The sequence below is a fragment of the Cuculus canorus genome, chromosome 7 (genome assembly GCF_017976375.1).
Source record: "Cuculus canorus isolate bCucCan1 chromosome 7, bCucCan1.pri, whole genome shotgun sequence".
Classification (NCBI taxonomy): Eukaryota; Metazoa; Chordata; class Aves; order Cuculiformes; family Cuculidae; genus Cuculus; species Cuculus canorus.
This window is the reverse complement of record NC_071407.1, coordinates 19,093,068-19,114,396: the sequence shown is the minus strand read 5'-3', so window position 1 is coordinate 19,114,396 and position 21,329 is coordinate 19,093,068. Positions and strand designations below refer to the sequence as shown.

The window sequence follows — 21,329 nt, the reverse complement described above, 5'->3', positions numbered from 1 at the left end:
ATTATGAACATATCAGCTACCTTAATCAAAAGTAAAAAGTAGAATCTTTTACTCTCCTTGTCTCCCTTCATTACCTAACCAGGCTCCACGTTTGCTAGAGTGAAAAGTATATTTTCCCACTTCCCCAGAAGCGCTTATGAGCTTTGTTCTGGGTTTTTGGTTTTTTTTTTAATATCATATGAAGGGAGCACTTCCAGATCTTCTCAATCTATTGCTGTTTCCATTCTGGCTTTGTCTTTTCTTGTACTTTTTCTCCAACACTTGGAAGAACGTTGTTCTCTGATCAGTATGCTAGACTGGGTGTGTGTATGTGTGTGTGTATTTTGTCATTTGGATCTAGAGCACTGTAATTTGAATCAGGAATCCAAAGATACTCATAGATAATTGTTATTTCTGATGATATTGACCTACAACTAGAAAAAGTTTTGCCTCTTTTCTAGCAGTGTTTTCTTTAGTTACCATAGATTGTCTAACTTTCCTTTATAAATAATCTCTGAGATGGATATTTCTGATTAAATTCTATCCGTATATTAAATTCTATCCGTATAAGGGTAGAAACACCTGATCTTTATCAGTCATGGCTATAACTGTCCCCATACTTTTTCAGTGATGTTACTAAGCTGGAGAGACAGAAGGGGTGCTCGGTTACTTTCCCTTCCCAGCATATTCCAGCATAAAGGGGTAAACAGAGAGCTTCTTTCCTGAATGTTTTTTGTGACCAGATGTCATCTTATCTGATGCTTAGGATTTCTCTTTCATGTAAAGAGAATCCAACAGATTGCATTTTTCCCATCAAAACAGGCACTAGCCTTTCTGCTGGCTCCTTTTTTTTTTTTCTTTTTTTTTTCTTACTTAGTTTAAAGCAGAACATATTTGTTTTGTTTTCCTCTGAGAGAATTTTCTAACTCTATTTCTCTGCCACTAATCCATGCCCAGATACTGCAGTTTTCTTTAAGAACTGACACCCTCTTAGCAGTACAGAAGAGGACGACATGAATAAGCAGCTCTCTGCCCTTTGACAGACTCTCACGTCAGTCTAAACTATGGCAAAACTGGAATTACAGTTCAAGCTATTTCATAGAATCATAGAATGGTTTGGGTTGGAAGGGACCTTAAAGATCATCTAATTTCACCCCCCACTCTGATGGGCAGGGACACCTCCCACTGGATCAGGCTGCCCAAGGCCCCATCCAGTCTGGCCTTGAACACCTCCAGGGATGGGGCATCCACAGCTTCCCTGGGCAACCTGTGCCAGTGCCTCACCACTCTCATTGTGAAGAAATTCCTCCTCATGTCTAGTCTAAATCTGCCTCTCTCCAATTTATAGCCATTACCCCAAGTTCTGTCCCTACATGCCCACTTTTCCAGCTTGTCCAGGTCTCTCTGGATGACATCGCATCCTTCTGGTGTGACAACTGCACCACTCAGCTTGGTGTGATCTGCAAACTTGCTGAGGGTGCACTCAATCTCACTGTCTGTATCATTGATTAAGATACTAAACAGCACTGGTCCCAGTATGGACCACTGAGAGACTCCAGTTTTCAGGGATCTCCATCTGGACATCGACCTGTTGAGCACTACTTTCTGAATACAGCCTTCCAACTGATTTCTTACCCACCATACCATCCACCCATCAAATCCATATCTCTCCAGTTTAGAAAGCAGAATGTTGTGGGGGACTGTGTTGAAAGCTTTACAGAAGTTGAGATAGATCACATCCATTGGTCTGTTTTAATTTTTGATCTCTCACAAAATGTCAAGTTTTACTTCCCAAAACAGGTATTCTTTTGGAGGCGATTACCTTTTTTTTTTTTGAAGTACACATAACTGAACTAAATTCCAACATTTATCTTCCCTTTATTCAGAAGACTCTTACAGTGTCACTTCAGTTTTCTTCACTTAAAGTTTTGTTCTGATTCAGAATATGCCACCATCACGTGGAGTTTGTTTGTAAGGCGGTTAAACAAGTCACAGAAATAATACAAAGACAGTAAAATATACTGGGGAGGGAGCAAGGAGTAAAATGGGTAGCTCCTGTGTGCTCAATACCTGATGATATATCTAAAATCTTTGTATTGCGAAGGCATGAATGTATGACTTTCCCAAGTTTTGTTCCTAGGTGTGAGCGGTTGCAGCAAACTGAAGGAGACCCCTATCTGCATGAGATCTTGGACATGCTGACTTGCCTTACAACCTGTGGAAAAACTGAACTGAAAGTTTCTGGCAATATTGTTCACCCACAATTACCACACTTTACTTTTGAACGGATACGATCTTCTGGTACTGTACATATGTGTATATATATGTGGCCATCATAGGAAAATGAAGTTCTAGTCATTACATGTCTTAAGACAGAGGAAGTAGTATGAGACGGCACCTTCTAGTCTGTGTGCTTAATGCTGAAGGAGTTTGAATGCTACCTAGATCAAACTGAACTGTGTCAGCTGCAGGGTCTGCTCCAAGGTTGAGAACATGCCTGCAATCACATCCCTTGTGTCTGTGACTCCTATTTGCACTCTCAGACATGATTTAACACTATAGTTATGGTGCTTGCAGTCTTAAATAGCATAGATGTAAAATTATCTTTCCTGGTTTTATCCCACAGGAATGACAGTGAAAAACCTCCAGGCTTTCCAGGTGTTACAGTCCATTTTCCAGAAAAGTAATGATCAGCACCTGTGTGGAAGAATCTTGGTAGCAATTGGTACCATTTGGGCCTGGGACACCATGAACTTCTTTCTTCTGGAATGGACACTACAACCTATCAACCAGTTTACTGACATAATCCATTTCAAACCACATCCAGTCCAAGTCCAGTTCTTCAGACTGGTGGAGTCCATAGTGCTAGATCTGTCCTACATCCCCCATGAAATTTTGAAGAAGATTCAGTATTTGATAAAGGAAAATATAGTGCCATTCTGCACCTTAGCAGCTCTACAATGCCTTCTCAGCATCACCAAGAAGGACCTATTATTCAGTGACATATTCCGTGACTCTGGGCTCTTAGGCTTACTTCTGGCACTTTTGAGGAAGCAAGCCAAGATCCTGAGGAAGTCAGGTACAACCTAATGCCATTCACAATGATTGTTGAAGTAGACAGATTAATGAATATCTCTCTTTTACAATCAATTTATAAATTCTGTGTACTGAGTAGCTAAATTTTATCTGCAAGCCAACTGACCTAAATTTATGTTGTACTAAGTTGTATCCTCTCTGAAATTTTAGCTCTTTACCGTTCTGTTCATTAGTCTAAACAGTTCTGCACTATTATTCACCAGTGTACAATGAATTCTTCTGAAGGGTACTATTCAGCCTACACTTTTAAGCAGGTCTCAATTTGGGATTTTCTAAAATGCCAGCTCAAGAGTAAAGGAAGGAAGAGTTTTCCTAGGTGCTTAGTTTAGCTGAAAATAACGCTTAATCCTGAGGATTGATGATGGAAAATAGTTTCTTGAATTTTGGCCATATATATATTACCCACAATTACTACCATGCATTTTCATCTGCCATGGCTACTCCCTGTTACAAAACCAAGATGCTAAGAGTCCTGGTGTGGTAACTGTGGGGTACTGCTGACTTAGGCGACATTCACATATTTAAAAGTTTATAACTTCTATTTTAAAGAAAGGAAAATGCATGTAAAGTTTCTGTTCTATATGAATTGGGAAATGCTTTTAAATTTCAGTGCAATAATTGTTTGGTAAAGGAGGAGGGACTCAAAGTACTAGGTATAACTTCTGATGCATCAAGCATAATTTATTATTTATGCACATTTATTCCAAGCAATAAAAAGAATATGAATTGCAACAGAAGTTCTGGAGTGCAAACATCCATTACTGGAGTTTTGTACAAGAGTATATAGATAAGTACTGTCAAGATAGAAACCAAGAGTCTTGAAAACTTACCTTCTGTTTATGAGCTGGTGTATAGGGGCATTCCTCTGTCTTTGCATTAATTTCAATACTTAGATCACTTAGTGATCTAAAGTCTATAGAATGAGTGATTGACTGCATATGTAATTTGTAAATCTAAACACACACTAAGAAGGACAGATGGGAAGACACTGAGATGATCACTACTTCCCTCTCTTGGTTTCCAGAAGTTTAGCCTACAAACTTCAAGACTTTAACTCCTAAAAGTAACCTATCTTACACTGACTGATAAAAAAATGTTTGCCTTTGAACGTGCAAGGGGATTCTGCTCTTGGGCTTTTCATTTAGATATTTAAGTATATCCTGTTGCTATAGTATTTCACTACTTTGTAGCTCAGGATTTATCACGCTCTTCTATTTGTGTGTGTTCCTACAGGTGTCACTAAACAGGGAACTCCACTTAGCAGGGAAGTGGAAACACCACTATTGCCTATAGTTATGAAAGAGTTCTGGGTTGCAGAGCATAGAATTGGACCTGTGTTTCTCAATCCCAGACTAGACCCTGATGACTAGACAATGCCCTGTCTGCATTTTGTTGCTTATTGTAGGGTTCAAGCAGCCTGTCAATAATATTTAAGTGAAAATTAGAATTTGCTGGAGAACCGGTTTTCCTTATTGATTTAATGTATTTTAGCTACAGTTAACTATGTTTTGTATAAATTATAATACAACTTTTAATATGCTGACAGCTGGAACACACCTGTCCGGTCTTGAAGAAGGAACTGAGAAGGAATTAAATGCGGTGATGCTGAATATGGTGTCTGCCCTTACAGTGGGGTCTGTGAGGAACATTGGTAAGAAATGACGTATGACTGCGTTACCTTTGTGATATCCATGGTTATCGACCCTGATACCGCTTAAGGAGTGCCAACAACTCTTCTGACTTTTGTCCTTCAGCGAGAAGTGGAGGAAAAAACTAGAAGTGTAGGGATAACAGTACTACAAATGTGCCAATGCATTGTCCCAAATTGTAAACTAAAGAGGCATTTTAAGCTGAAAGCTATTAAGATGTCTTTTCCTTTCCATTCATTATTAAATTAGGAAGCTGGCATCTCTAAGGATTAGAAACCGTAGTCATCCAGTCATTTTATCCCTAATTCTTGTACTGTTCAGTTTATGTTGTCTTTAGCTTAACTAGCTCTTCTTACCTCTTCTGCTGTGTTTGTAGAAATGTGACACTTTACACCAACACTGAAAATCTGCCTGTGAAAAATGCAAGTAAAGGAAAATATGAGTAACAAATGATACTGTATTTGTCCCCAGTTATTCTGAAGGACTATGGAATGGTGCCATATATCAAGATATTTTTGGATGATGAGTGCTACAGGAATGCTACTCTCAGCATCTTGGAGCAGCTATCGGTCATCAACTATGAAGAATATATGAGCATTATTATTGGGGCGCTCTGTTCGTCTACTCAAGGGGAACTACATCTGAAACTAGATCTACTGAAGGTAATTAATGTAGCCTCCCATTTGTTTGTTCCCAGTTGTTTTCTTGGAAACTGCTTGGCTTGTGGCAAATTACTCTTAATCTCATCCTTAACACTGTGGTTTTTTTCCAATAAGGTAAATGCGGAAGAAAAAGCCTTGGGCCAGTTTTTGATTCTGTTAAATTTCATGCTTTGATTTTTAGTGGTATGTGTACTTGGTCAACACCTTCACTCAGTATCCAATTGTGAAGTATTTGTAAGATTTATGTAGTAACGCAGGTTGAAGAAATAGAAAGGGCAAAGGGCATGGAAGGGAGAAACAAATGTGAATGAAAATGGAGGAGTTGTGGTGGGAGAATGTGAGAAGAAGTAAAGGAGTAAGATTCGAAGGGGCAGAGTAAGCATGAGATGAACAGCTTGATTGGGATAAGTTTCCAAGGTTGAAACTTTGCTGTTCTTAATTTTGTGATATCTTGCACATATCAATGTCATGGGGAAAGAATATGTGAGATGATGGGAAGGAGGAGTTTTATGAATGTTTGGAGGAAGAAATTAGAACTATTTATAGCTTTTATTGTGTTTATTGAGGGTCTGATCTATAAACAAGGAAGCAAGGAAAGAATCTACGTGCTTTATTTTGGTTTAGATCATAGGCATCAAATTGAAAAGCAACAGTGTTTTAAGCACTGAATTAGAGTTTCATTCTACCTAATTCACCTTTCAGCACAATATAGTGGGTGCTTCTGTCTTAAAAAAAAAAAAAAGTGACAAAGTTTATAGCTTTGATTTGAAAGAGTAAACCTTAACAACACTTGTGGAAAAATTGAGTAGTGTGTCCAAACTAATATGAGAATAAATGTAGCCTCAGTGTCTGATTTTGACAAATGATAACAGAATGTAAGGAAATGAATTTATTATCTACATCCATTGGGACTCTGATTGTGTTACACACAAATTCAGATTGATTTGCTAATATATATTTAGCTCTTAAAGCCTGAGCCTAAATGCAATTAGCACTGCCATATTCCAGCATGGCACGTGGGCAATTATGAGTAATAACAAATAATGGAATGTGAAATAAATTCTGTTAACCTTAACTGTGTTAGCGTGTTTCCAGCAGACATCAGTTTTATAGGTTCAAGACAGAGGAATACCAACTCACAGGCGATTAAATTCTAACTGAGTTAAAGCTGGAGGAAATGTGGTTACTGTTGACCTTCTCTGAAATGTGTTAAAGCCAACCTGATAACTTCAACTCTGAGTTATTAAATTTACTCTCTGTTCAGAATTCTCTGCCTGATTTGATACATTATCATGCAGAATTGAATGACAGTAAGAGTTCTTCCTCCCCCTCCAGTTCTTGAAACACTTTCTCACAATCCTAGATCCTGTTACAGGGCAATATATTTGTTAAACGTCCTCTTCAGAAGGTTGTGAAGCGAACCTCTTTCATTGGATAGTTGTTGGGAAATTTGATTCCTTTGCTTATTCCCTACCTGTCAGGTTATGACTCCATGCTCTTGGGGGGTGCATTCAAGTCTTGGTTGTTTGACTCGTTGCATATATGGGGCAAGGGAGGAGGAGAAAAGTTGCACAGTGGTGACCTTTGCTTTGACCAACTTTATTCTTCAAAGAGTGAAATTTTAGTGTAAGAATTTTGGTAGAAACTTAGAATTTCAAAATTTACTATTCTAAAGCTTCTTTATCCTTTGCTTTAAATGCTGCTTCTGTCTCCTTTCTTCCCAATGTTTTTAGTCTCTCCTGAGGATACTAGAGAGTCCGAAGAGCCATTCGGCTTTCAGAACCTGCAGTGGATTCAATGGACTCCTGTCCCTTCTCTCAGACATGGAAGGTGCATTGCAGGATCCTCCATCTGGGCTGTGGGCAGCAGTTGGACAGAATTGCATATTAGAACTTGTTTTCTACACGCTTCAGGGGATAACAGCTGCCCTGCACCTAGACCCTGTCAACAGCTACTTCTTCCAGACTAATGGTCTCTTTGAAAAGATGGCAGAAGATCTTGGGTCACTAGGATGCTTCTGGACACAAGGGGAATGGCAAATCCCTGTAAGAATTGAGAAGACAAGGACATTTGCAGAATTCTTAGATGCAGCTTTCTGCTCTTCTGAACCTTTCCCAAAGTGGCTAAAGAACTGCATATGGATTCTGAATTTTCTTGATCACATGGTCAAAGGAACCCTTCATCTGGAGAGCTACATCAAGGAGAGAAAGCCAGAGATAGGAGAGGCATCAAGAGATGACCAGGAGGGACTCCAAGCTTTTGCTTTCAAAAAAACAGGCAACAAGTTCCCTGCCTCTTCCCACAGGCTATGGGGAAACCCTGAAGAGAAGTAAGTTTCTATTTACTACAGGAGATATAATAGTAAGGCTGGTATCTGTACTTTATGTGGTAGTAAGCTGAGATAAGGTGTGACAGAACCTGCCTGCAACAAATAAATCAGTGCTGCAGTCCCAACTCCCAGGCCTCCAGACAGCAGAATTAACCTCTTTTTGAAAGGTAAATGATGATAAACATTGGATTGTAAGTGCTCAGTGGAGCAGTGGGACACACAATCCTCAGAGCTGCAGAGTTTCTTCTGAAGATTCTGACATGTGCAACGTAGGACTGGGCTGTAAAAGGGTTGGTGAGATGTGAAGCTTGCATTTAATCTCTGCTTCAATCTGCTCTGATCAATTTTGACTCTTTCAATTATGTGGAAAGCTGTTTCCAGTCACCTGATAAAATAAAAAGAAAAACTTTTTAAAATTATTTTAAATGCTTCGCTGTGCATGTGCATCCAGGCACGTGTACTCACACGTACTCTCACCCATTTACATACAGCTGAAACAAAGACAATTGGAAAAGCGATAGTAGTGTTGCCTGCCTCATATAATGAAGGATTATGTCAAAGCATATATCCTTTGCAGGAAGGAAAGAGTGTAACAAAAATCAATGTAGCTGTCAGCTGTGAATCAGTTATGAATAACTTGCATTTTGTAACTTGTGAGATCTTCTGCCCTTTCATGTGTCTATAGCTTTATCTTGGATCTCTCGGTCCTTTTCTCAACAGTGTTTCTGGTTGGAGTTACGCTTAAAAAGGCAAAGTATATAACTGTGAGATTCCTTCAGCCCTTATTGTAGCCCTTTATCCACAGTCATCTTCCAGGTTTAAAGACTAAGTCTTTAGGTCTGCCACTTGTAGCTAGCAGTTGCTGAAGTCAGCAGAACTTTTGTTCCCCACGTAGTGAGGCAGGCCAAGTAAGTATTTCTGGTCATATTTGTGTTTGTTTGAAGCAACTACAAAAATGTGGAGTAGATTTCTTTGCTCCTCATGCAACTGATTCTAAAATAGTCATGGAGATATTTGCTCCCCATCACCATGTTCAAATTACGCTGGAAGCTTCAGGTTAGATGCTCAGTGCTGGAACAAGGACTTGGTGGTTCAGGACAAATGAATATTCTTTTCAAATTAGATCTTCCTAGCCGCATGTGGGAGAATGTGTGGAGTGTATATGGATGGTGATGATTGTAAGAAGTCCATAGTCAGTAGCGTAAGTATGTGTATAACTAAGACTCAGGGAAGATAATGGAGAAAGCATTGTCATTGGTCTGCTCTGGGAAGGGTATGGCTCTCACTTCTCCTTGTCTTTATCAAGTTACCAAACCTGAAACATAAAGCAAGGCTTTGTTTGTCCTTGTGTTGTTCTGCCTGCTGAACTGTGAGGCTGTGTGATAACTGAATGAACACCACTTTTGGAGAAATTAATCATGTAAATTGGGATGCATTCAATTCACAGTGTCTGGTTTGGGGCAGCTGAGCTTTGGTTCTGGGATGTGAAGGCACAAAAGGAAGCCAATTTACCTAGAGGTGGCTGGAGATTGTCCAGGACAAGTGCATGTAAGCACAGTAGAGGAGCATGTACTCGCAAGCTGTCAATCTTCAGACCATAGAGCCTGTATCCTTTCCCAGCAGTAAATTTTCTGAAAATAAAATTAAGAAATCAAGTTCTCAAAGTTCATGTGAGCCTGTAGTTCCCCTGATGCAGCTTCCTCTTAGCTGTACTCCATGCTCACACTTCCTCCTGAGGAAGGCTTCAGCCAGGCACTATGCAGATTGAAAGGGGGAACTTGAGTGCAGTCGGCGTAGGTGGCCTACGATGCTGCATCCTGCAACATGTATTTAACATCATCTAAGAGTGGGAAAGGAAGTGCTCCTACAGAAGCCTGTGACTGAGGCACAGGAAAATCAACATTCTAATATCCTAGCCCCTTACACTGTCCTGTGGTCAATGATGCTGCAAGCTACTGGATTACAGGGAAATTGACCCTTTCATTCCCATCTGTGTTCCTGCTCCTGCATTAATGTTTGAAACACCTTCTGTTACAGATGGCATCCCTGTTTTTCTTTTTGCTCCTGGTAATTAGAGATAGCTTGCTGCAAGCTGTGTTAACCGAGGCTGATCTCTCTTTGGGAAGGAAGCCCCTCGTCTTGCCCACCCTAGCAGAATGGCTGCTGCAGATGCTGTTACCAAAGACTCACTGTGTTAATGGCTCTTTAGGTTCTTTGTGACACCTCATTTTGTCCCCAAACACTCTGATTTGTCTTATTTTTAAGTATCAGCCAGTGCAGAGTGGATTTGGGATTCACACTGTGATACTGGTGAGGTAGATGGTGTGGAATCATGGAGCTGACTGGGTAGCCCTGAGGCAGGAAAAAGAGAGAGATAGGAAATTTGCACGAGTGAGGAGGTGGTACCTGGAGACAGCTTTTCTACTAAGACAAGCCAGAATGCCGCAGAGAAGGCTGGAGGTAAGGCTTATGTAATATTAGAGGGGAATGAGTGTACAGTGCTGGCAAGGAAGCTGAGATGTAGTTTCTTGCTTGTCAGGGACCCTGGATTTTCCCTCTTTGTTCTTCCTTCTTAACAGCCCTGGAGAGTGCTAAACCTGTCAGGCAGTGTTCAAAATTAAGAAAACATTTCCTTATAGTTATGGCAATGTCTTAATCATTTCATGATTATATTTAATTTTCAAAGGATCACTGTCTCTTATTATCTTCTGATATTCGTATTTTGTTAGCTCATTTTTTTACCTTTACCACACATCATATGTGTTCTTAAAAAATCTCTGTATACAAGAAAAATTTTGAGTTCAGAGGTACTCATATTTCTTCAGTGTCTAAGTCTTTAGGAAGACCATTGTGTTTCAGGAGAACTGGACACTCCGCCTGGCAATGCGTTTTTACAGTGCTAGAGATGGAAGTTTGAATTGAGTTGAAAGCTCGGGAAGTCAGTCCTTGAATAGAATGGCTTGGGCTAATAATAAACTTGCTATGGGGAGCACAGCCACAGGAGGAGAACAGACTGAATTCTGATCATGTTGATACCAGTGGGCCTGGATTTTTCTCTTCAAATGTGGTTAGGGTTTTGGGGGCGAGATGGGAGGAAAGCATGTTTTCAGTGTGTACTTTTTCCTTGTTTGACTTTTAAAAACTTACACATATTCATTTCAAGTGCAGGTGTGTGTGTCCACACTGGAGCCACTGATGCAGTAACTATACCAGATCTGATTTTGATTAATTTCACAGAAAATATTGCTCACGATCAATTTCTTTGAGAGTAACTTTGAGGGTGCAGTAAGAAATATTTGTCACTATGTGGCAGTGCGCTACACATTACTCACTGCTCTGATGTATCAGATGGTACTTTTTTTTTTTTGGAAGTGGCTAATATGTTAATCACAATCTTTTAATCTTCATTTCAGTCCCTTGTAAAAGCTTTTTTTTTTTTTAAATGCCTGCTCTTTTGCTTGTACCCTTTGTTTTATACAGTCCATAAAGCCTATTGTGCTTTATTTTTTTCAGTCTAATTACAGCTATTACATGTTGCCTTTGTTTTTCTTATGAGATCTGTTTGGGGCCGATATTTCTGGTGGTGTAGATCACAACTCCAGTTCAGAGGTGCACCCAGAAATGCTGGTGATACTCCAAACATGATGACCCTGCAGCGCCTAAAGCTGTGCTGTGGCTTCATCTTACCTCTGGCCTGAATCATGGCACAGGCAGATCTTCTCTAGGGTAACTCCGATGCTTCAGTTCCTTCCTGTGCTTGGATGTACAAACTTGACATGTGGAAAAATTGAGACTGATGGGGAAGCCTAGGTATTTAGCTTTCTTTTGCTAGTTTAAGCAGATTCTCGTGTTGGAAGGCATAATGATTTCATCAAGACTGTCTCATCTTTGCTAATTGGTATTATGGCTGGAGTGTGCTGAAGTTATTGTCTGATCAAAGTTACAGACCACTTTGAAATAGAAAATATAACACTTTTTCTGGACTAACACATCAGAGAGATCCCTCTGGTTCTGTTTTCTGTACTGCAAGTACCTTCAAAGGCAAAGTTCATTCAAAGAGACTGCTGCACATCTTTGAATCTGCAGGTTCCTGAAATGTGAACTCACGGGCAGGTTATCTCCTGTCTTTATTACTGTAAGGAGGCTTCTACCTGTTCTAGGTCATCTGTATTGTTTTCTTAGTTTCAAATGCTAAGCCTCATTACTGCTAAGAGGATAGAATGCTGTAGTGTGCTGGAAAACTGTTCTTTGTTGTTAATAATAAATATCATTATGTGTCTTATGCATCTTTTTTCCTGCAGGTGGGAAATGGAAGACTGTGCCATTGTACATCCAGGTGCTATCTGTGTTATGGTGAGGTTGCTGCCAAAGCTGTACAATGAGGGACACACTGAGGTGAGTCCAAACATATCGAAGTGGCGTCTAAACAATGTCTGCTACTTTTCTGTAACTTCACTTTGAAGAATTGCTTATTCTTTGCAGATGTAGAAGTACTAAAATTTACCTAGAACAGTGGCAAGAGGAACAGTGCAAATTTCACTGAATCAAGAGATAGAAGAACAGCAGCGTCTTTGGCTATCAGTTGATTGTTTCAATACTTTTCTGATGCGGTATATAGTTTTTGTCCCAAAATGCTTGCTGGAAAGTGTAGAAGTCCCTTGAAAATATTGCTAATGTGTTTAGCAACCAGAACATTCTGGCTCTTTCGTCTTAATGATCCATAAACTTTCAGTGCAGCTTAGAATCTGCTTTGCTTTGTCAAATGTTCCATACACACACCTTCTCTGAACAAGCATATTGCTTATATTGCATCTGCTGTCTGGTCTAAAATACTTGAATACAGTTAAAGTACATATGGAAGGATTGAAATAAAACCAGATTGTTCATTCAGATCTGTGGAAGGTGGGAATGCAACTAACTTCTGGTACATCCAAACTCTGTGTAGCAGAACCAAGCCATTAGCTAGTGAAATTTCGTTAATTACAGTAATTAATTTCTGAAAAACGAGTAGAATTGTGAATTGGATGAGAGACTGTCGTCAAGAAGCCATTGGAATTGATTCTAGGGCTGAGCTCTACGAAAGAGACTCTCAGACCCTCAGTAGATGGCAGTGTTCTTAAAAATATGAAAGGCTTGAGTACAAATTCTAGCAGTTTCAATTACATATTTAGGTGCGTTCACCTGTTCCTTTCTCATTCCTTTTTTGCTAGTCAACGGGAAATTATTACGGATAGTGTTTGTTTAGTATTGCTGTTGTGAATAAGATTGTCCCAGGTAAAATGGAACCACTGTTATGTGGGGCCCTGAGTCAGATTCCGACTAGGAGTTAACATGTCCTGAAGAGCTTTTCATCAAATGACCCATGAAAACGGGAGAGGAAAATCAGGTTTTTTTTTCTGGCTAATTCTGTTTAAAAGTGGGTGAGAGAATGAGTGGAACCTCATGTCCTGTAGCTGCTGGGTAGTGAAGCAGAAGGCAAGACTTCACTACCTTTAATCCTAACATATATTACTGCATGAACCCTTATGACATGAGATGCTACTTGGAACATGAAAGTCAGGCATGATCTGATGCAATGGTGGACCTCAACGGATGGTAAAGGGGAGCTTTTTGGTAGAAGAACAATAACTGAAGGAACTTTCCCTTTGAATAGTCTGTTCCAAACAGGGCACTATTCTTGCTTTTAGTGCAACAGTGTGTGGCAGCTATATGACAGATAAAATAATTGCTTTGTGGGTGGAGCTTTTTTTTTTTTACTGTGGAATTTCATTAAAAAATCTGAAGAAGCTTCTTGCTCTGAGTTTAAGACTAAGTCAAATAGTACTCTTTTTAGGAGCAATGGTGAAGAACAGACTTTCTACTTTAGTGCTATGTTAGCTCTTTTAATCCCAGGTATTCAGGAGTAATCTAGAAAAATCTTCTGAATTAGTTCAGTTCACTTGCAAATCCTATGCTTTCACAGAAATGACAATGAGAAAGCACTGCATTTACAGAAGAGTTAGCAGAACTCAAGAAAATTAATGTACTTTGATTCTGACCATCAGAGATAATATCCATTTCCTGCCAAATTTGCTACTTCTTGGTGACCTTTGTCAGACCCAAGCAGTGATGGGCTGAAGCAATGTTGAGCCTGTCACCACAGAAGACAGTAGCAGATAGTAAAATAGGTGGTCTTGCATTGCAGCCATTTGTTCTGACTGTCTAGAATGACAATTAAAAGCTGAGGAGGGTAGATTTGTCGTTGTATATCACTGCCATTCCTAGGTATGGTCAAAAATCCTTTGAAAGTCATATAGGTATGAAAATTTGCTTAAAAGCCTTAAACACACCACCACCCACCAGGAGACAGTCTTTGAGTCAGTAAACTATATTTAGAGGATATTGGCAGTGTTCACGCTTAGGACTGGTATTAAGCCAGTTCTGATCAAACTGCATAGAGTTTGACCAAGTTTGAAGTGGATTTTCCATTTATTAATATGCTGCCTGTTCAGTGATAAAGGACAGTGTTGTAACGTGTTTCAAAAACTGTGTACAAGTGAGACAGGTTAACATCCACTTTAGATGGGTGGCTTGGGATATTCAGTTTCCCCTCAGACATACCTTGTCTGGCATTTGGGGACTTAATGTGGCTTAATTTTAAGAGTCTAGAGTGTCATGCAGATCTTTTCCATTTGCTATGTTGGGTAAAGAGAAATCTCTTAAATCTGATAAGGCAGGTTAAGGGAAAGAAAAGAACTTTTGAGAAGAGAATCAAAGCATGATTCCATTTTGTGTCACCATCCTGGCAGGTTTCATGTGAGTATGGACAATTTCTCACATAATGAATTATGTAAATTTTCTGTACTTTTAATAATTAATATTATTGTTTCCACTGCAGGATTTGTCCCCTCTGTTTTTATCCATGTCTCTCATATGATGACCTGCTGTCATATTGCCTGTTGTAAAATAAAAACATGCATCAATAAGGACTTTGCACCTTTTTGAGAGACCTTTATTCCTGTTTTAAATTTAGCCTAAGCTAGTTGTTCTCTCTGCAGATGTTAGCAGCATAACAATTTCCAAGTTTTTTTTCTTCTTAAAAATGTAAATTATTTCTAAACTGAAAAGGTCTCGGACACAATTAGATATGACCCACAGAAGACTGACATTTGAGATTTGTCTGCCTTCAGACATTAGCAATATCACTGCTAATGTAACTGTTAATATCACAGTGAATTCTACTGCGCTGCATTATCCGCACAAGGAAATTGTTCTGGTATTTGTCTAGAGCTTCATTCCCCTTTGGGTTGTGCAGCCAAGGCTTTGGTAGATAGGAAAGGAGGAGGGACCAGAACTCTGGTAGGAAGGAGGAGGCTAGAAGCACCCTGGCAGCGAGTCCCCCAGCCTGGGCTGGTAGCCAAATGTCAGCTCTTTCCCTTGAGCACTTCCCTGCAGGCTTTGCTCCAGCCTTATCTCCGGGGGGATTTTTTTTTTTTTTGCTGAGCCTGTTCTGATTACAGCAGAACTTTTTTTTTTTTTTTAAGAAAAATGCACAGCCTGTCTGCGTGTTCTTTTCCAGGGTTATTTTTGGGCTTTTAATAAGTTTGCTTGTTCATTGATCAAATGACTTCTGAAGCTTTCACTGTTTATACAGATCAAGCAATTCTCCTCTGCTTCCAACCCCACAGCCTGCCCTTTTATTTGTCCTGCTCTTCTTGCCTTTTTTCTCTTGTCTTATTCTTCGCTCCTTAAAAAGCAGACATTGTTTCTGAGGTTGCATTAAAATCTTGGTAATGCATCATGGATTGAAGAGACAGGGACTCTGCCAAGAATCTCTAACTAACTATACTGGAGGTGATTTTTTACTTTATCTGTTTTCATGCAATTGTATCATCATTTATAAGGTGGCACACAGTGACAGCTTTGCCTTTCTCTCAGGTGTTCGATAAACACCATATTATAGCACTGCACAGTAGCTAAGAAAAATGAGGAGGAGACACTGCAGTCAGCTAATACTGTGGGAGGGAAATACTACAAGTAAATGTAATTTGGCAAACAAGATCTGTCAGTTAACTGGAATTAACAGAAGGATTCTTAACATTATGAAGAGACTTTGCTGCCTGGCTTCAAATGCTCACGACTTGCTAGTACATTTTCTCTAGGAGGCAAAAATAACCCTGTTATTCATATGAGGAAAACTCTGTAGCTTCTCTTACACACAAGCTGTACCAAGAGGAAATGTGAAAAGCCTAATGGACGTGATATAATTTATGTAAGGCTTTTAACTAGGTCCTGTCTAGATCAAATTTTTGGAAAAGTAGAAACAGTTCATGTGGCTCATAGTGCTTTTTTCCCTGTTTACTTCAAGGACTGCATGAACACAAATTACTTCTTTAACTTTGTAAAATCAGTTATACATGCTGTCAACAAAGTAAATTTTGCTTGTTAAGGTTAGTGAGTGAGAGTTAATCAGCAAAATATTGTGATAGAAAGGCAATGTGCTTGCAGCTAGGAACTATGCATCAGGAATTTGAGCTGTAATGAATTTATGAATTATTTATTTTCGACAACGTTTAAAGGGAAAAAGATGCACAGATGATTTTCAGAAGTGGCTTAAACCATCTACATACAGTGGATTTTGAGCAGATGGATGTCTACCTTTTTTTTTGAAAGCACATTTTAAAATCCTGGGACACTTAGAATTTTTTGAAAGCACTACTGTCAATGCCTTGATTTCTTCATTAGTAATCTAAAACTCTCTGATATGTTAGGAAGTTAATATTAGTTTTCTATGAAGGGCTGCTAGCTTTTCGAGTTAGAAGTGCTCCTGAGATTGAAAAGTAAGTTTGCCTTTTGCAATTGCACACAGAATTATTGCTGTATCATTCTTAAAACTATGAAAATTACATCCTTTTTAAATGAATACATACTGCCAAAGGTTCAAAGTTCTTGCTCATCTTAAGCACAGCATCATCATTTGAAAATGAATAACAATGAATTGTATTCAACTACCAAGTTTTGAAACTATACCCTCTTAGAAGGAAGAATCTGGGAACCACTTAAACAGATTGGGCAAATGTGAAGTGACATTTTCCCCATAAGACTCTATTCTGAGACAGAACTGTGAGCCCAACTGCATTCTAACTGCACCTTTCGATATTCAGATTCATGGTGCAAGTAATATGTGTTAGGAAAATCAATCCATGCATATAGAAACACATAGCCTGGTTTCCTGGCCACCATTAATATTTCCACTAAAGTCTTATTTTACTGGAACTAAGATCCATAAAACCAGCACATTTTATTCAAAATAAAGGAATATTGGTATTGACAAAGCTGCTAAGCTAATGAAAACAATCAATTTTTTTGGTATGCCATTAAGCTTTTATTGGATTTATTTTGGAGTAAACTAGTAGTTTCACCTGGTCTTGACCTGTGTCCTTCTCTATTTTCAAGCGGTTTTATACATCCAGATACTTTCCTGAAGCCAGTAAAAAAAAATAGTAAGTAAAAGGTCCAAAAAGTTCTAAGTGTGACTTTGATACACTGTAGCAATAAATGCCTCTTTGAGGAATAGTGTAATTTAGTCTGGTGGATGATTTCTGTACGTAACGTGATGCACAGCGAAACTTGTGTCATTAAGAATGAACAGTCGTTCAGAGAGAAGGAAACAGTATCCAAATAACTTGCTTCAGATATCAAAAATAGTATGTATGTATGTTGCATTGGATGTGCTAGTATTATTGTCTAAGTGTTGCAATTGGTGCTGCTGGTAGTTTGAAAAAAATTGCTTCTTGGCTTTGAACTTGTACTGTACTGGTTTTGAGTTTGGTCTGGATGCAAAAGAGCTGAATTCCTTTTTACACTAAGTCAGCTTATTCTAAATACAGTGAAGTTGCTTCTCGTTCTTGTCGTAAAACAAAATCTCAATGTCTAATCTGCATGTCTGCCATCATTGTTGTCCTTTTCTTTAAAAGTTAGATATTTTATCAAAAGTTAGATGTATTATAAAAGCGTAGATATTTCTGAGAAAAGTACATGAGCAAGCCGAAGAGCTCTTGGCAGTGGGGAACACTTCATCTTTATAGGATTTGTGTTTAAATATATGATGCCTCGTTAGTTTTGTGTGAAATCTATTTAGGTCAGTGTGGGTAGGCTTCAGTCCTAATCATGAACAAATTAGTCTAAATGTAATTTGAGATAATTCTTTAAGAACAGTAAGAAGCAATAATGAGGTAAAACTTAAATTCAGAAAAACATGTACATAATTGTTTAATATTAAATGTTCCATGATATTGCTAGATAGTTTTGTTTAAGAACAGTGATTTTGAAATGAAGGGTAGATCATGTCAGTATGACTATGCACATGCTTAATGTTAAATGTATTCTGAGCTACTGTGTTGGTGTTGGAGCTTATGCCTAATAACCTGCTCTGATGGTGGTCTTTTCTCCTGAATGAGAGCAAATCATTCTCTTCCTTCTCTACTACAGTGTTGTGGCAGGAAATCTCAACTATGCATGGCCAAGAAGATACGCAGATGGATATAAACATACTGTTCAAGTGCAGAGCTTTATAGAACAGTCACGCAATTGCACTTGAGCATCTGACCTTAGAGCCTTCTTTTCTGGGCCATGGTTTTTTACACCTAGAGATATGACAATGTGGAAAAAAAAAAAAAAAGTAATTTTAGTTCCAGCCCTCTGACTTCAGTTTTGCATCTATTTCAGCTTTCACATGAAATCCAGTGTGCCTTGGTTGATCATATCCAGTCCCTGGTGAAGTCGGAGAAGAGTCGCCAAGTGATGTGTGGATCTGGCTTGCTGAGCACCATCATAACTTCCTGTCACGATGCTTTCCGCAATGACAGTCATCCACTGCATCTGCCCCTTACTAGACTGTTTGAGAAGCTTGCATCACAGGCTATTGAGCCAAATGTGTTGAGGTATCAGATTGCATCTAATGAGTCCAATTTACTTCAGTGGTGCAATTTTTTTACAAAGTTTATGTAATAATTGGATACTTCATGTAGTGCTGTAATTCTGCAAGACTGCCTTTTGTTTCATGCCTCAGTTGTACTATTATTGATGACAGGGTATGTGTTTAAATTACTTACTAAAGGTGGTGTGAGTTTGCATCAGCTTTGCAGGGGTTGTAAATCCTTTTATGTATGGTAACAAACTAAGTAACTGCAAAGCGACCACAGTTACTCTCTCCTGGTATTTATATGGAGCAGCTGTTTTCTGAAGAGTAAAAGTTACTTTCTCTTAGCTCAGATCCATGTCAATAACAGATGCAGAAATAAAAAGTGTGATCTTGTTTCTCAGTCTCTGTTCCCTCTTTGAGGATACATTTTCCTCGTTAATGCTAACAAATGCTAGGCATGAGAGTACCTAACAGAGATTAGAGTGCGGATGAGGTTGGATATGCAGTGGAAGACTGGATTTATTTTACTCAAAAATGGAACAGAATTTCTTTAAAAATAAAAAAAACCAAGCCACCATAGGTATTTATTTTTCTGAAAAATTAATGTTATTCAAAAATATTGCTGAATGAAATAAACCTTTGATTTTTTTTCAGTATGAAAGGAGAAGTGTAAAGCAAAACAAATATTTGTGATCATACTATGGAAAACATTCCTTCTGGTTTATATGAGATGTCTTTAAAATTTGGTATCCAATAAGAAAGTTGGTCTCCAGAAGACTGAGCTGCATTTGCGTGATTGCTCTAACTCCAAAGCGTCTGGTTTGATTAATTGTTTTCCTTTTTTTTGTTGCTTTCTTCTTTTTTTATTTTTTTTTCTCCCCATGTTAGGCAATTTCTTTGTCTAGGAGGTTCACCACCACAACCTTCCAGGCCCAGCTCAAGCAAGACTAAGGCTCTTTCATATCAGGAGAGTGTTTCAACTAATGTGGCTTGGACAGAAGGTAAGCACACAATGAGCAGCCAGCTGCCAGTATGTTGGCTGGGTTATAGATGTCTCTGTAATGACAGGAAAATGCTCTTGGGTAGGTTTCTCAAAGATGGTCACAGTGAAGGTAGAGTGTGCCTGGATGTTTTAGACTGGCTGTTGCCCGTGCTGAGGGATACTTGGTGAACACTGAGAGCTAAACTAATGACCATCAGAGGTCAAATTATAAGATGTGTGCTGAAGCCAGATGCTGATATAGACTCAGACTTTTTTGGATCAGACATGGAAACAACCTATAAAATCACTAATCTTATCCACAAACAAAGTGGAGCGTCTCTTGGTTTGCAGCATGTTTTCCCTGTGGTTTATAGCTAGAAATAGATTCAAAATATGAATTGAAGAGCATTGCTTTTTGTAATTATGACATCCTAGTAATCTGCCTTGCTTATGCAGACCATTTTCCATTAAGTCCTTTCTCTATTCTAACATATTTTGCAGGTGAAAGTCTACAACAGTAGTATTTCGTGCTTAAAGCATTCTCATGCCTATGAGACACTTGAATACAGTAAGGTGCAAATTTGAGCCATGTTTTCATTGCAGTGATTCTTCAGATCATCTCCCACATGCTGGCTGTAAACGTTCTGTTCTGTCAGAATTGAATGATCTGTGTATAAGAAAAATAGAACCAATGGGCTAGGAGCATTTTTCACTAGAGATTAAGTTTGGAGCTTCTTTGAAGAGAGAAAATATACTATCCCTTCTGTAAGTTCATGTCTTCTGCCAGCCTCCCATTTTGAAATTCCTTCAGTGCAATATTTTTGTGTTTTGCTGAGGATTTCCACAGGCTGCTCAGGATGCGTTATTTGAAGAGCATGCAAGGTTGTTCTTAGCAGTGATGAATTGAATACAGACAAAGCCTGTGATTTAAAAAAGCATTGCAGACATTGATGTTGATCTTCTAGGCTCAGAAGAGGGCATGGCGGACAATAAAACTGATCCTCAGACAGTTGCGCCTGTTAGCAGATCTCCTTGGATGTCTAAGGGATCTGCATTGGCACTCCAGACTGCAATGAGTCTCGTCTCCATGACATCACCTCGAAACTTCCAGCTCCGTGGCACTGCTTTGGCTCCATCATTTGTGGAGTTTGACATGTCCATGGAAGGATACGGGTATTGTTGCTGTTACTTTTTAGCTGCTGTACAGTCTGCACGCCCTTATTCTGAACACACCAACTAATCACTTCTCTCTCCATCTTAGTCAATCCTGTGCTGTATCATTGCCTTCTTTGCAGCAATGTTGCCAACCTAATTTGTTCTTATATGTCTGATAGCCTAGGCTCTGCCTTGCCACAATTGTTCTGCAGTATTAAGTCACTGGTAACTTTCAGGTACTATTTTGCATTTCTCAGGAATGGGTGCTTGTTTGATTTTGTAGGTGCTTATACCTCCCTACCTTGGCCACTGTCATGGGACCCAGTGCAGAGCAATCTGTCTCAGGAGGAGTTGGCACGGGTAAGCACTTTGGTTCACCTACAGCTTCCTGAAAGCACTGGCTTTTCAGCCCCACTGAAAACATTCAACATAAGAAAAGGCAGACAATAAGCTATGTGTTTCAATACTCTTCCTTCTCTGTGTCCCAATCCAGCTCTGAGCTGTATGACATAGACTACTCACTAAAATGCAGTATTAGATGCAGCTTAGTAGTGTGATGCATTAGCACTAACAT

The 21,329-nt window shown here is 39.1% G+C and overlaps 1 protein-coding gene across 8 annotated transcripts in view; it reads left to right on the top strand.

The window, feature by feature from the left end:
* Positions 1 to 21,329, top strand: part of WDFY4 (WDFY family member 4) — a 151,477-nt gene that overhangs the window by 15,857 nt on the left and 114,291 nt on the right. For all 8 annotated transcript variants that reach the window (XR_008450752.1, XR_008450755.1, XR_008450753.1 and 5 more), the window contains 10 exons: positions 2,120 to 2,280; positions 2,606 to 3,058; positions 4,622 to 4,726; positions 5,196 to 5,386; positions 7,120 to 7,715; positions 12,017 to 12,110; positions 18,423 to 18,637; positions 19,507 to 19,619; positions 20,566 to 20,773; positions 21,039 to 21,115. Coding sequence is in view for 1 of the 8 variants with exons in the window: in XM_054072005.1 (XP_053927980.1) it covers positions 2,120 to 2,280; positions 2,606 to 3,058; positions 4,622 to 4,726; positions 5,196 to 5,386; positions 7,120 to 7,715; positions 12,017 to 12,110; positions 18,423 to 18,637; positions 19,507 to 19,619; positions 20,566 to 20,773; positions 21,039 to 21,115 (2,213 nt within the window). In the remaining 7 variants the exon portion in view is untranslated. The remainder of the gene's footprint in view (positions 1 to 2,119; positions 2,281 to 2,605; positions 3,059 to 4,621; positions 4,727 to 5,195; positions 5,387 to 7,119; positions 7,716 to 12,016; positions 12,111 to 18,422; positions 18,638 to 19,506; positions 19,620 to 20,565; positions 20,774 to 21,038; positions 21,116 to 21,329) is intronic.